At 40.2% G+C, this 13,291-nt stretch overlaps 1 protein-coding gene across 8 annotated transcripts in view; it reads left to right on the forward strand.

Moving 5' to 3' along the window:
- Positions 1-12,899, forward strand: part of LOC120554598 (interleukin-1 receptor accessory protein-like 1) — a 276,632-nt gene extending 263,733 nt beyond the window's left edge. For 5 of the 8 annotated variants that reach the window (XM_039793600.1, XM_039793604.1, XM_039793601.1 and 2 more), the window contains 3 exons: positions 2,789-2,959; positions 6,710-6,754; positions 9,199-12,899. In XM_039793600.1, the coding sequence (XP_039649534.1) occupies positions 2,789-2,959; positions 6,710-6,754; positions 9,199-9,944 (962 nt within the window). In that variant the 3' untranslated portion in view covers positions 9,945-12,899. The remainder of the gene's footprint in view (positions 1-2,788; positions 2,960-6,709; positions 6,755-9,198) is intronic. The other 3 variants (XM_039793606.1, XM_039793603.1, XM_039793605.1) reach the window with 1 other exon arrangement.
- Positions 12,900-13,291: the final 392 nt, after the last annotated feature.

The following is a 13,291-nucleotide window of genomic DNA, read 5'->3' on the forward strand; positions in this document are numbered from 1 at the left end:
TCAGTAGAATCAATAATAGGCTTCATGATGACAACAGCAGAGTGAGCTTTTCAAGGAGGTGGTAACTCGTCAACACTCTGCCATAAATACGAATGTCAGTGTTGTGTCAGCACGCCGTAGAATTATGAGGCTCCATCTGTGTTCAGTGTAGTTTGGAGATACTGAGCATTAATAGTTTTCACATGTTTAAAAGTGCTCAGCTACTCATTAGCAGCCAACCTCACATGCTTTTGTAGCTTCAGAGTTAAGTGTGTGTGCTACGTTCCAATCTACTCTCAATTAAATGTAATGGAGCCCAGAAATATCCCAGAGATTACGCCTCGAATTCTCTTGGCGCTTTCCACCGTGAGTTCAAGAGTTCATGATCTAACTGTGGGCTCTATATGCACATGCATATATTACCCCGCCCCTCCGAGTGCAGTGAGCATCAGTCCCTTCGCACTCGGCATATGTGGGACGGAGTGCTTGATGCGGTTTCAGAGGTGCGCTGCGCCCTCAGATACTCACCAGTCTCCTGTAAGGAGTGACTCCTCAAGGTGCAACAGCAGGGTCATTCCGCCTCCGAGATTCACCCTCTTCCTCTCAATTCTTTCTCTTTCTCACTACAGATGAGTGAATCAGCTCCACTGAAATAGCCCCTGATCTGCCTACACAGATTTCATTTAAATGCTACTAGAGGAAAACTGAGATTTATGTCACAGATAAGTAGAATATAAGCCTCAGAGTTAGTTATACTCAGTGAATATGATGTTACATTACAATCATTTTACATGTCCCTCCCTGATGTTGTAAAATGAATTGCATGTTGTTTGATTAATTACGTAGTGCCATGTTATGTGAGAGTGCCAAATATCAAGATTACCCATTTGGAAGTCAGTGAATCTTATTGACAGTGGTCCAGAGAGAGGCAACCGTGTAAAACAGAGAGGATGTTAAAAGCTACCAAAAAAGGGATACTGTAGTGAGGTATGATCCCAAAATCCCTCCTCTTAACCCCAGCTGCTCTTTTACTCTCCTTGACCCGACTCTCTCATCCTCAGCTCCCTTCTTCTCCGATGTCTTGGCGGGTTAAACCGTCACCTCGAAGCACTCACACTGCAGGTGGCTGCTATAAAGCAAAGGAACCAGAATCATAATGACAACAGGAACTCATAGATCCAAAGCCTGCTTGTGTCTCCAATGAGATTACCTCAAAGGCTGTGTTCACATCACAACTCAGTGTGCCCCAATTCTGATTTCCTTCTTTTGTGGCAAAGACATGAGGGTTTTAGTGAATAAATAACTACATAGAATCTGATATTTTTATTTCTTTCTGATGAATATGACCCCAAAATATGACATGTATCGGATCTGATCTGTGGCTGAGTAACTACAGTCGCGACTGGCAAATCAGAATCAGAAGGGGCAAGTTCACCAAAATTACAAAAGTAAGTGGTGTTTGGCTTGCAGATGGATAGTTTTATGCACAGGGACTATTTCTGTGGTAGTTGTTCCAATGAAAACAAACTCAGACAAATAAAAAAAAGACACTACATTTACTCCTATTGAGCCACTAGAGTATTAGTAAGGTCTGGTTCACAACTGGAGTTCCAATTCATCCCATAGATGTCTCTGTGCAGGCCAGTCAATGTATTCCACATCAAACTGGGAATTCTGTATGGACCTGGCTTTGTGCACAGGGGCATTGGCATGTAGAAGCAGAAAAGGACCTTCTCTAAATGTTGCCACTAAGTTGTAGTTGTCTAAGATTTCATTGTAAGCTGTAGCATAAAGATTGGGACTAAGTTTCCTAGTTGAAACCATGACAACCCAGGATCAAAAGTACATAAATACAGTATGTGGCCAATGTCCAAATTCTTTTGGTCATAGCAGAGTGGTCATGCAATGTCAAAAAAGAGTCTCCAAGTCAAGGACCAAATCACCCTAATTGATGAAGTTGTTTGGTTGTTCAGTCCGCTTTAAGTTGTTACTGCACGACCTGGAGGCTGTTATCTCCTTCCTGTAGTAGTCAGAAGCTCTGGGATGTCATTTTCATGTTTTCTATTTACACAACTCATTGTAGTGAAGTGCTCCAGCTTGAGAAGAAACCTTAAAGTCTCCCCTTACTTCTTCACTTTCCGTCTATTCGCCCTGTCCTTTCAAATCCATCATCAATCATAGCTTTCATGTGGGTGATGGAGCCACGCCGCGCGTCATCCTAGCAGGCAATGTTGGGCATTTAGCTCAGGCTAGAGTATAATTGGTTTTGCTTGCAGTGGGCAAAGTAGCTATCAAGCGAACATTATTCGTCAGTGGGGACGGAGCTGTAATGAAAAGCACTCAGATGGGCAGAAGTGCCCAGAGGTCAGTGTAATGGAGGCGTCCTGTCTCAATGAAATCTCCCAGTGAATGAATAGCTCTCTGTGCACCAGTACGAAAATAGATTGCGAGCATCTGGGGTATCGCAGCGCATAACTTTGCTGACCAAAGCAGGAAACATTATGTCCAAATCATAAAAGATATACACCTTTAATTGGAGCAAAGTGGTTTTGGGAGCTTCCTAATGTGCATACATGAAGTGATGCATGTATTCAAGGGAACAGACTTTATTTCATTTAGTTTGCTGAGACCACAGATTTATTTTCTCTCTCTGCACCTGCTTTAGCAGAGATTCTAAAACTGAATTAAAGGGTCTGGTTTAAAAGATCTGAGGACATTAAAGACTGTGAATAAACCCTGCTGGTGTGCCTGAGGAGCTGTGACATGTCACCCATCTCAGTGTCCATCTCCCCCCCCCCTCTACCTGCAGATAACAAGGACTACGACGCTTACCTGTCCTACACTAAAGTGGACCCAGACCAGTGGAGCCAGGAGACCCGAGAGGAGGAGCGCTTTGCCCTGGAGATCCTCCCCGACGTTCTGGAGAAGCATTATGGGTATAAACTCTTCATTCCAGACAGGGACTTGATCCCCACAGGAAGTAAGCTCTCTCTCTCACGGCGATGTCAAGTTGTGTCGAATGTTTTGTCGCTTGGTGTTGCTCGTGTTGTCAGTGCCGTGGTGATATGCCTTGTTTGTGGTTCTCTGTGATGCATTTGTGTTGTGGTGTAACTAGACCTGTAAAACTGTCATTGTTTTTAATCTGATCATCATGAAATGAGCTTTTTCTAACCACTGGCTATACTGAAGTGGATCAGTATATAAAAGGTGACATTTAGGGGTTCTTCAGTTTAAATTGTTTTGGCAAAAACAAGAGTGTCATCATTTGGCATTATTTCTTTAATTTCAGTAGTTAATTGAATACAAGCTGCTTGTTAGCAATACGATATTCAGTAAATACACATTATATTCCAGCTTATATAAGAAAACAAAGTTGCAATGAAGGTAACACAGACATCACATTAGCATGAGAAAAACGGAAGAAAAAGTTTGCACTCTTTTTAAGTGTTGCAGTCCTAAAAGCAGTGATTCCCAACCAGAGTTACTTGTATGTTCGGGGGGAACTTTTGCAGTTAGGAGGCACACACAGCCATACATTTTTCATGGGGGTTGGGTAACAATAGGCAAAAAAGGTGTTAAAAAAAAAAAAAAAGTACCTGCACACTGCTGTCTTTTTCTCAGGTCTTCTTTAATTTGCATGGTCTTGACAGTGTTTCGACCACAAATGGTCTTTCTCGGGTAAAGCCTGGGAACAAGATAGCAGTTTGCGAGTACTTTTTTCCAAATGTTTTGGTACTTCCACAGTTGCCAGGGAACAATGGAAAGATTGTGGTGTAGCTTAAAAAATGTACAAAAAAATACAGTATATCCACATATTAAGTCAGCTGTAACACCTAAACACCATGTGCCGTGATTGAGAGTACGTGAAAACTTTTAACCTCTGACAAAAAAGGTTGGGAACCGCTGCTAAAAACATCTCCAAATAATGGTTCGACTTGTGGCTATCTAAGGAACCTTTATCTTATAATAATCTGGTTGGGTCTTCAAAGTGTCCCAGTGTTCTTAGCAGCGCCACTGATGAACCCCTGAAGTTTAGTTTGGCTTTTTAATGCTTCCTCCCTGCAGTAGTCGGCATGCTGTGCAGGGAGGCCGTAGATTAAGAAACAGGGTTGAAGAGTCTCTGATTACACATAATGTTTCATGAATCCGACACAAAGAAATAAAACATTGGTAACTAATATACAGTATTATTATCTCCTGACAAAAGTAGTCAGATAGTTTTGAGGGAGAGACCATTTTATAACAGCTCAGTTAATCTAAAGTATACCGTATGTGAATAGATTAATAGATAAATCATGCTTGACTGAAAATAACTTTTGAATTTGCTTACGAGTTTACCAGTAGTGGAGTAACTAAGTACATTTACACACTGTACTTAAATACATTTGGAGGTACTTGTCCTTTATTTTCTTTTTAATGTAATGTAATGTATACTTTATTAATCCCACAAGGAAAAATTACAATGTACTTGTCCTTTATTTTCTTTTTATGGTACATTATACTTCTTATACTGAGTTATCTTGCAGGTTGATTAAACAAAACATTTCATCATCTTATAAAATATGGTATTGGCATTGTTGTGGATTAAACTAGCCAGAAGTAATTAAAGTAAGTAAAAAGTGCTCCACCTCCAGTAGATGCAACATTAAAAAGCTACCTGCATTTAATGCATCAGTTATGGTAAGCCAATAATAAAATACCTACAACAACACTTGGAAGAGCCCTTTTATGCAGTTAATACTTAACCAACTGTACTTTTTACTGGAGGGAAATTTTCATTGCTTTCTAAATACTTCTCCCACCACAGGAGTTAAAAGTACTTACTACAAAAGGTCTGGACTTTTTATGTACTCCAGTATTTAGTGATATGATGTTTGAGGTATTTCACCATCCTTTATATTCGAGTCACAACACTTCGGTTACTTAGTATAACATTGGGACAATAGCCGTTATCAGCTGAATAGCTAGCGACGCAGGGCTAATGGACCAACATTTATATCTCATAAATGACCCTTTCCAATTATTATGCCGAAATGATACCAAACTTCAACACTAGTACAAATAAGGTTATGCTCTCATAAAACGATGGATTGGAAAGTTTGTAAGTACACCAGAAGTTTATGAACACTTGCCTGCTCTCTTCTGCTCTCTGTTGCTGCTGCTGCCGTTACCTGCAGTTAGAGGTGCTTAGGGCCGCTCATTACAAATTACTACACCGAAAAGAGATACAACAAAAATATTTATTAATTTAATGATTAAATAAGGTAATGTCTCCAAACTTACCTCAATTATTACTTGTCTCCTGCTAGTTATACTACAGCACTTACTTTAAAAAAAAAGTTAAATTAAAAAATATTTTTGTTGCATCTCTTTTCGGTGTTGTAATTTGTAGACGGCCCTAAGCACTCGTCTTACAGCAGCAAAAACAACAGCAGAGAGCAGAAGCCAGCAGGCAAGTGTTATTTACAAAACTTTAAAATCCATCGTTTTATGAGTGCATAACCTTTATGCCATTTGTACTAGTGTAGACGTTTGGTATCATTTCGGGCATTATTAGTGGGGTCACTTACGAGATACAAACGTGGGTCCATTAGCCCCTGCGCTAAGCTATTCAGCTGATAACGCTACTCTACGCTAACGCTCCCAATGTTAGACCCAGGTGAAAAAAGCTTCTCGGGGGTTGTTTGGCTCGAGGTCATGGTGCAAAGGACCCTAGGGTGAAATTACTCCGAACCATCACTTTAAAGTGCATTATCTACACAATGTAAAGCCTGTGGGAGGCATCATAGCCGGAATTACATATAAAGCATAATTGGTGGAAAGAGCCAGCCCTATTATTACAGTCCATGTCCTGATCCAGCTCCATACAAACTGTACCTCTGCATGCTGCTCTGTAATGATGTCAGCTGTACAATCAAAAAGCTCTTTATGCATGGATATTAATGCATGTTTTGCCACAGTATATTCCTAATGGAGCGTCTCACCGTGCCCCGTGCTTATCTTTGATTAACTCATCACACAGATGAGTTTGATAATATCATTATGTTATTAGTCTCCATTTGAATACTTGCATCTGCCTGTCTTCCCCCACATACCGCCATTACTAATCATGTTCCTCTTCAGTGGCATTGTGCCAAGGTTATAAACCGAGTCCCTTGCTGTGATTATGTCACTTTCGTTTATGGACGTGACTGTTATAAAATGGAAAGATTGAGAGGAATCTAAAGTTTTTTTTTTTCTCATTGGTAATGTATTAGCATCTCAACAGTTGATATAATGAAGCATAATCCATGGCTGTAGATAAACACAGTTTGGCCATTTTGGGTTTCAACATGTGTCAACAATACTTCTCTTGAGCCGCTGATAAGTAACTTGATATTCCACAGTATACCCGATTATTTTTGACATTTTAAACATCTCACTATTCTAATAGATTTGTTATATATCTAGTGTATTCACTATTTTAATATATTGCAGCAAAGGTACAACCTGGCTGAACTCCTGCCACCAAAATAAAATGCTTTTCCTCGGCTTTTTTATGCTACATGTCCCATATTAAACTGGAATAAACTGGTTAGCACAATTATTGTTTTACCAGTGGAACACCAGTGGAGAAACACAGTTTATGCCAGAACCATGTCCCCACATTGACAGAACTATTTTTTGTTTTTTTTAAATGCTTTTCTGCAAATCTTTTGATAATACTTTGAATGTAAATATCTATGTTTAGGTTTCACCAATGATCATTTCCAGGATGACACAAGACTACTTAGAGGTACTTTTTTTCCCAGATTTTGAGCGCTCACTGATGTAGATTCTCTCATCAAATCAGTAAAATCATTTTGGTGACCCTTTATAATAAGTTTTAATTTGTAAGGGTTTATACGTTGCAACTAAAGGCTTCATACGTGATTAATAACATAATTGTCTGGTCAGTAATAGCATTATTACAGCATTAATTATTTATTAACCATTTACAAAGCCATTAGTTACAACTTATAAAGCCTGCATAGATGTGTGTGGTGCATCAAAACTAATCAAACAAACAGTCCCAGAAATATATATTTAACATGTTTTAAACTTTATAGCTACACGTGGTCTCCCCAATCAGACATCAAATACTTTGACTGCTTTCCACCTGGAATCATGGTGCCTCAAAACTGAAAATGAAATTCAGGTGTAAGCACAACTTATAGAAAGACAGTCAGTCTTGATAGTCTTGGGACTTAAGGGGGGAGACTCTGATGATCTTTTAGTCTGTTGTATGGTGGCTGAGGAGAGTTGTAACTCTGAGTTGTAGCTGTTGCTGGAAGAAATCCTAGTTACTGGTTGTGCCAGCAATTCAATTTGAGGAAATATCTGCTACGGGGAAGTTGGAAGTCAAGATTTCCCTGCTGGTAATTTACAACCTCATTGCAAGTCAGTGGGTTACTTGTCAAAACCGGTTATTCCCCTTAGAGCAAGCCTATGCCCACAACATTTTTAATTTACAGACATAAATGCCAGTCTTGCTTCGTAGAATAGGGAATCAACTCTAAATGCAACTTTACATTTCCAAAGTGTTTTATACCTCAGGTGTTTGTTAGATGATAAATGTGCTGAATACTAAAGTAATACTAATATATGTAGTTCATTCTGTTCTGTCCAACATGTACTGATTAGTTGTCACAATGGGCTTTTCCCTTTTTTTTTAATTGAGAGAAACTATATAGAGCAGCAGGCTAACAGTGATTTTCTGCCTCGTGTAATTTAGTGTTGATTTTGTTTTTATGTAGACAGGAATCAATTATTACACATGCACTACTTTGATTGCAAAGCTTGTGAGGTCTCTGAAAGGAGGAAGTTAATCCATAAAGCTATAAAGTGTTACCAGACAGCACCCCAAGAGGGCAGATTTACTTTCAGTTTAATCAATTCAAAACATAAAATGAAACTACGCCTCATTAGCTAATTATATAGTATCCATTTATCCATTTCCATTTGTTTTATTCATGATAAGATAAAAGAAAAACTTGTTTTCGCCTGATTGCTTGAACCTAAACTGAATAAGCTCGAACCCTACTGGGGAGTTTTAGCTCTGGGGACACATTGTGACGAATTACCGCATAAGGACCAATTACCAAACAGCAAAGAGATTGACTTGTTATGTCGAAGTAAAGGGCGACTTCAAATCCAAGTTTACTCTAATCTGGTCTCTCTCATCGTGAAGCCTCAGGCAGAGTGTGACATGAAAGAAGGAGTTCATTCTGAGACATGGAGAGGAGGACAGAGAGGAGATGAACACCACCAAGAGGGTCGTAAACTTAGATTGGGAAGTGAAGCCCAGTTAATCCTGTCTACCTGCTGTTGAGGAGTCACTCTGTACTTGTCCATGCCAAGAAAGGCTAAAATCAGGCATTAGCTGTATACACACACACACACACACACACACACACACACACACACACACACACACACACACACACACACACACACACACACACACACACACACACACACACACACACTCCCCTCCTCCTCCTCCTCCTGACACCAGGGACAGGCCTGGGGAAACACTTAAATCAGATTCATTATTACGCAAGCAGCTGAGCTGCTCATTAGGGACGTGAACATACACTTATTTTATCGTCAGGTGTTAAGATGTTGGTTCACGTACTGTAGGTATCCTGCTTGGCTTGAGTGTTTTATGTTTATTGTCATTTTATAGTCGAACCAAGTGATCCCCATCCTGTTGTTTTTCTCTATGATTTTGTACATCTTATTATTAAATGCTGCAGAGGCTTTTGCTGTTGCAAGTCAGAATATCTATTTTATCTTTTATTTTATGGATCAATATCCTCATGCCAGGCAGTGGAATATCTTAGTCTTACTGTAGATTTGAGACATCACCAGATGTTTATTTTAAACAATTTCATTCTTCAATATTTCTTAAAAAATTTGACTTTTTCTTTTGGATTTGGAACTTTGATGAAAGAAAGAGAGCAGTTTGGAAAGCAGTCGCTACGAGGCCAAGAGAGTTCTTGAAATAGCCGGTGTGATATGTTTATTTGTATTTTCATCAAACATAAGCTCTGTCTACTTTCATGTACAATTAAAGTGATCTAAAATAATACAGTATGCAAGCAAGTAAAAAAAAGGTCATGAAAGTATATATGCTTTTCATTTGTACTGCTATTCATCCAAAGTTATCTATCTTTTCATCTTTGTCTGTGTATTCAGCCTATATCGAGGACGTAGCACGCTGTGTGGACCAGAGCAAGCGCCTCATCATCGTCATGACACCCAGCTACGTGGTGCGGAGGGGGTGGAGCATCTTTGAGCTGGAGACGAGGCTGCGCAACATGCTGGTGACCGGCGAGATCAAAGTCATCCTGATCGAGTGCGCCGAGCTGCGCGGCATCATGAACTACCAGGAAGTGGAGGCCCTCAAACACACCATCAAGATGCTGACAGTCATCAAGTGGCGCGGGCCGTCCAGCAACAAGCTCAACTCCAAGTTCTGGAAGCAGCTGCTCTACGAGATGCCCTTCAAGCGCATGGAGCCCCTGAGCATCTCTCACGAGCAGGTGCTGGACGTCAGCGAGCAAGGCCCCTTCGGTGAGCTCCAGACCGTCTCGGCCATCTCCATGGCGGCAGCCACCTCCACCGCCATGGCGACGGCACACCCGGACTTGCGCTCCACCTTCCACAACTCTTGCCACACCCAGATGAGGCAGAAACATTATTACCGTAGCTACGACTACGACCTGCCGCCCGGCGGTACGCTCCCGCCACTCCCACCGCTCTCCACGCTCTCCACGCTAGGCAGCCAGCACACCTACTGCAACATCCCCATGACGCTCATCAACGGACAGCGGCCGCAGTCCAAGTCGCCGCGCCAGCAAAGTCTGGAGGAGGCCCACGGCAACAACGCCATGCTGCCTCTGCTGCCCAGAGAGACCAGTATATCCAGCGTCATCTGGTGACAGAGACGGTGCCGAGCGGGATAGACTGTGGATCTATATGATGTCCGTCGCAGGGAGGACTCACCACTGGCACTTGAACCCTGAATGCACCGGAGCCAGATGGACCTGAATGGCACTGAAGTACTTGCTGCTGTTGAATTTGCACCAGGAAACATCAGGGGCGGGGGGCAGGAAGGACACACTGGACACATTGGGGATGGAGTGAGTGGCAGATGTTTTTGTTTTGGTCCAATAAGAGCTTTTATTGACACTGAACAACAACAAAAAGAAACAAGGAGAACTTTTCTATGCCTGTATAAACACTCACGTAACACAAGCCAACACCTATGATCATTTACCCAGAAAGTCAAGGAATACAGGGTCCTGTACATACCGTTTTTCTAATTCTTTGTAGCATCAGTGTTTGGGACTTGTTTCTTCTTATGTTTTATCATCAGTTGGGACTCTTTTTTTTTTTTCAGTTTGTACAAAAGTGAAGCAATGGCCTGTGAGATGTTTTGGATAAACCGTTGTTACCTTTATCTTAATTTGTTGGCTGGTGCAGTAGTAAAGCTTTGGGATTTTTCCGGGAAGGCAGGGTTAAAGCCGCAGCCTTCGGGAGATGAGAATGATTTGGTTTTGGATTTCCGGGAGTTTCAGCTCCACCGGCTGCTGTAAAGGGTTGAGAATCTGGACTCAACCTGAATATGCAAAATATGGAGTCCAGAGAGCAGGGAAAGGATGGGTTTCATAAATCGATCATATTCGAATGTTTTCGGAAAAGTCATATCTGTGAAATGGGATATGAATAATTTGGTGCTAGGCTTCACAAATCTCTGTTTCTCTCACGATAACATTTACTTAAAAAAAAAAACTAAAAAAAAACAGCCTTGCTATTTACCTTAACAGATGATTATATCACCGAAAAATTAATTATGTGTATTATTTTATGAAAAAAGAAAAAGTCTATTTTTGTAACTGAGGGATATTTGCTTTGAGATGTTATACCTATAAAATTTCTGATGGAATGAATTGGGGAAACATAATAAAAAAGAACAATGTTTTGTTATGTGGAACTGCACAGCTCACAAAAATCAATAGGTCATTCACTAAATGTCTTACCCTTATATTGCAAGAGAAAAAAACGTTTGTTCTCATCATTAAAAAGAGGAGTTTTGACATTTCATACAAACCATGGATTGCAGCTCAGCAGGCTTTATGTTTGTTGATTTCACAGGCATCGCAGCGATTCACAGTTGATTTAACAAGGACGGAGCTACGCTTTCGATGATGTCAGTACAGATTGAGGAGAGGAAAGCCATGCCATCCAGTGTCACCTGAAGCATTTATTCTACCTGGTTTCCTCTGACGGACCAAACAAGGCTGTCCAGGGCTAAACAAGTATCTCTGTTATTCATTTCCTCTTAAATGACAGCTCTGTTATTTGTTTGCCATTCCCCTTGTCAGCGGAAATGATTTGTCAGTTGAGTTGTGCTCTTCGATAAATAAAGTAGGGCTTTCACAGCTTGGTTCTGAACACTCTAAGTCGGCACTGCTGCTTGGCACTGCTGTTGTGACGGGACCTAGGAATATAACGACCACAGTGAGTCCATAATGAGTCTCAAACACCTTTAAACAGTCGCTGACTTGATGATAAAGTTATTGTTTAGTTATTAATATAAAAAATTAACATTTTAATGGATGTAATCAATTATATTTTTGACCTACTGACCAGTAATCATCATGGGGCATATTCTCCTCAACACCAGTAGCCTTTTAGAATGAAACCCTTCCAAATAAGATGTAATAAATGCTTAAGAGAGACAAGAATGTATTTTAAAATGCTAATTAAATCTTGGAGTATATGTAACTATACTATAGAAATGCTACTTAGAGCAAGTTAGACCAAAGCGAACTACAGTGAACTATTCTCATTCACAAAATTGTCCTTTTATTCCTCTGAGGAAAGCTTCCTTCATGACCGGTACTATTTCATCAAATCACATGAAATGAGCTATTCTCACATATCCACTCAGACCTGTGAAGACGGCCCGTGTACTTACTCCTGCAGCTGTGCCATATTATTTGTTTTTCAATAAACTAACCTCATACTAAAATACCTGCAGCATCTCATAACGTAGAGATGTTTCATTTAGTGCCATAAAATATGCAAAGTGATAAACTCGTAAACAATAAATGAAACATGGTTGTTGTTTTTTTCCCCTTTATCTTCTTGCAATCTTCAGTTGTTGCTTTTTAATTTTACTTTTACAAAATATTTCAGAACAGGCCTGTGTTGTTGTTTTTTAAATTTCAAAGTGTTTGCTTTATGCTGACAAATTAGCATTTTGGAGGAACGGTCAAGATCTTTCAATCAACCAATAGTTAGTTAGAGCCAGGCCTGTTTTTATCCACCTTAATCAGACCTTTCCCCCTATGAAAAGTAAGATATGCATTATGTTCAAGAGCACCATTTCTAAATAGAGGAGTTTGTTGTGCTCTATGACATAGCATTGTGTAAATATAATCAAAACAATAACGTGATTAAGATGAAGACAATCGAGCCATATTCATGAAACCAATGGTCATTATTCACAAGGCCTCTCAAAGTAGAAATCCTAATCCTGACTGGAGGTGAACACGTAGAATCGATGAGATTTTGACAGGAGTTTGGCGTCAGGGCTCCTGCTTTGGGAAGCTGTGTGAATATATTATTTTATAAGTGGGCCAATACACATTTTTGTTTCATGACGAATTGAACATTTCTGGTGATGTGGCTTTGATGATAAAGATGATGATGATGATGATGATGATGATGATGATGAATAACAATGACAATATATAGCACAGAATTATTCCAGGCACTTTCACGACTCTTGAGACGTCTCTCCTGATTCTGATTTATTTTCTATTATGTATCTGCAATGTTCATTAAAAGAGATACTGTTATTATTAATAAAACCACATTTACGGTAATGTGATTTCCCTTTGTGTGTGTGTGTGTGTGTGTGTGTGTGTGTGTGTGTGTGTGTGTGTGTGTGTGTGTGTGTGTGTGTGTGTGTGTGTGTGTGTGTGTGTGTGTGTGTGTGTGTGTGTAAAAAATACAGTTGTTGCTGCCTGGATTACGTTCACTGGCAGCATTTTATTTTTTTTACGGTGTAGGAAGTGCAACATTAAGAGCAGGGTTCGCATACCGACTCCTACATGTCGTTACTCACAAATAGAATTTAAAAGAAACACATGTAGGAGGTTCAAGAGGCAGATACAAATACCTATGTCACTTCTAATGCAGTATTTAGACAGGCAGACAGCCAGGCACACACAGGTAGATGTGCCCGGCCTTCAGAGGTGCATCCCAGGGGACAATG

Source organism: Perca fluviatilis, chromosome 24 (assembly GCF_010015445.1).
Source record: "Perca fluviatilis chromosome 24, GENO_Pfluv_1.0, whole genome shotgun sequence".
Taxonomy (NCBI): domain Eukaryota; kingdom Metazoa; phylum Chordata; class Actinopteri; order Perciformes; family Percidae; genus Perca; species Perca fluviatilis.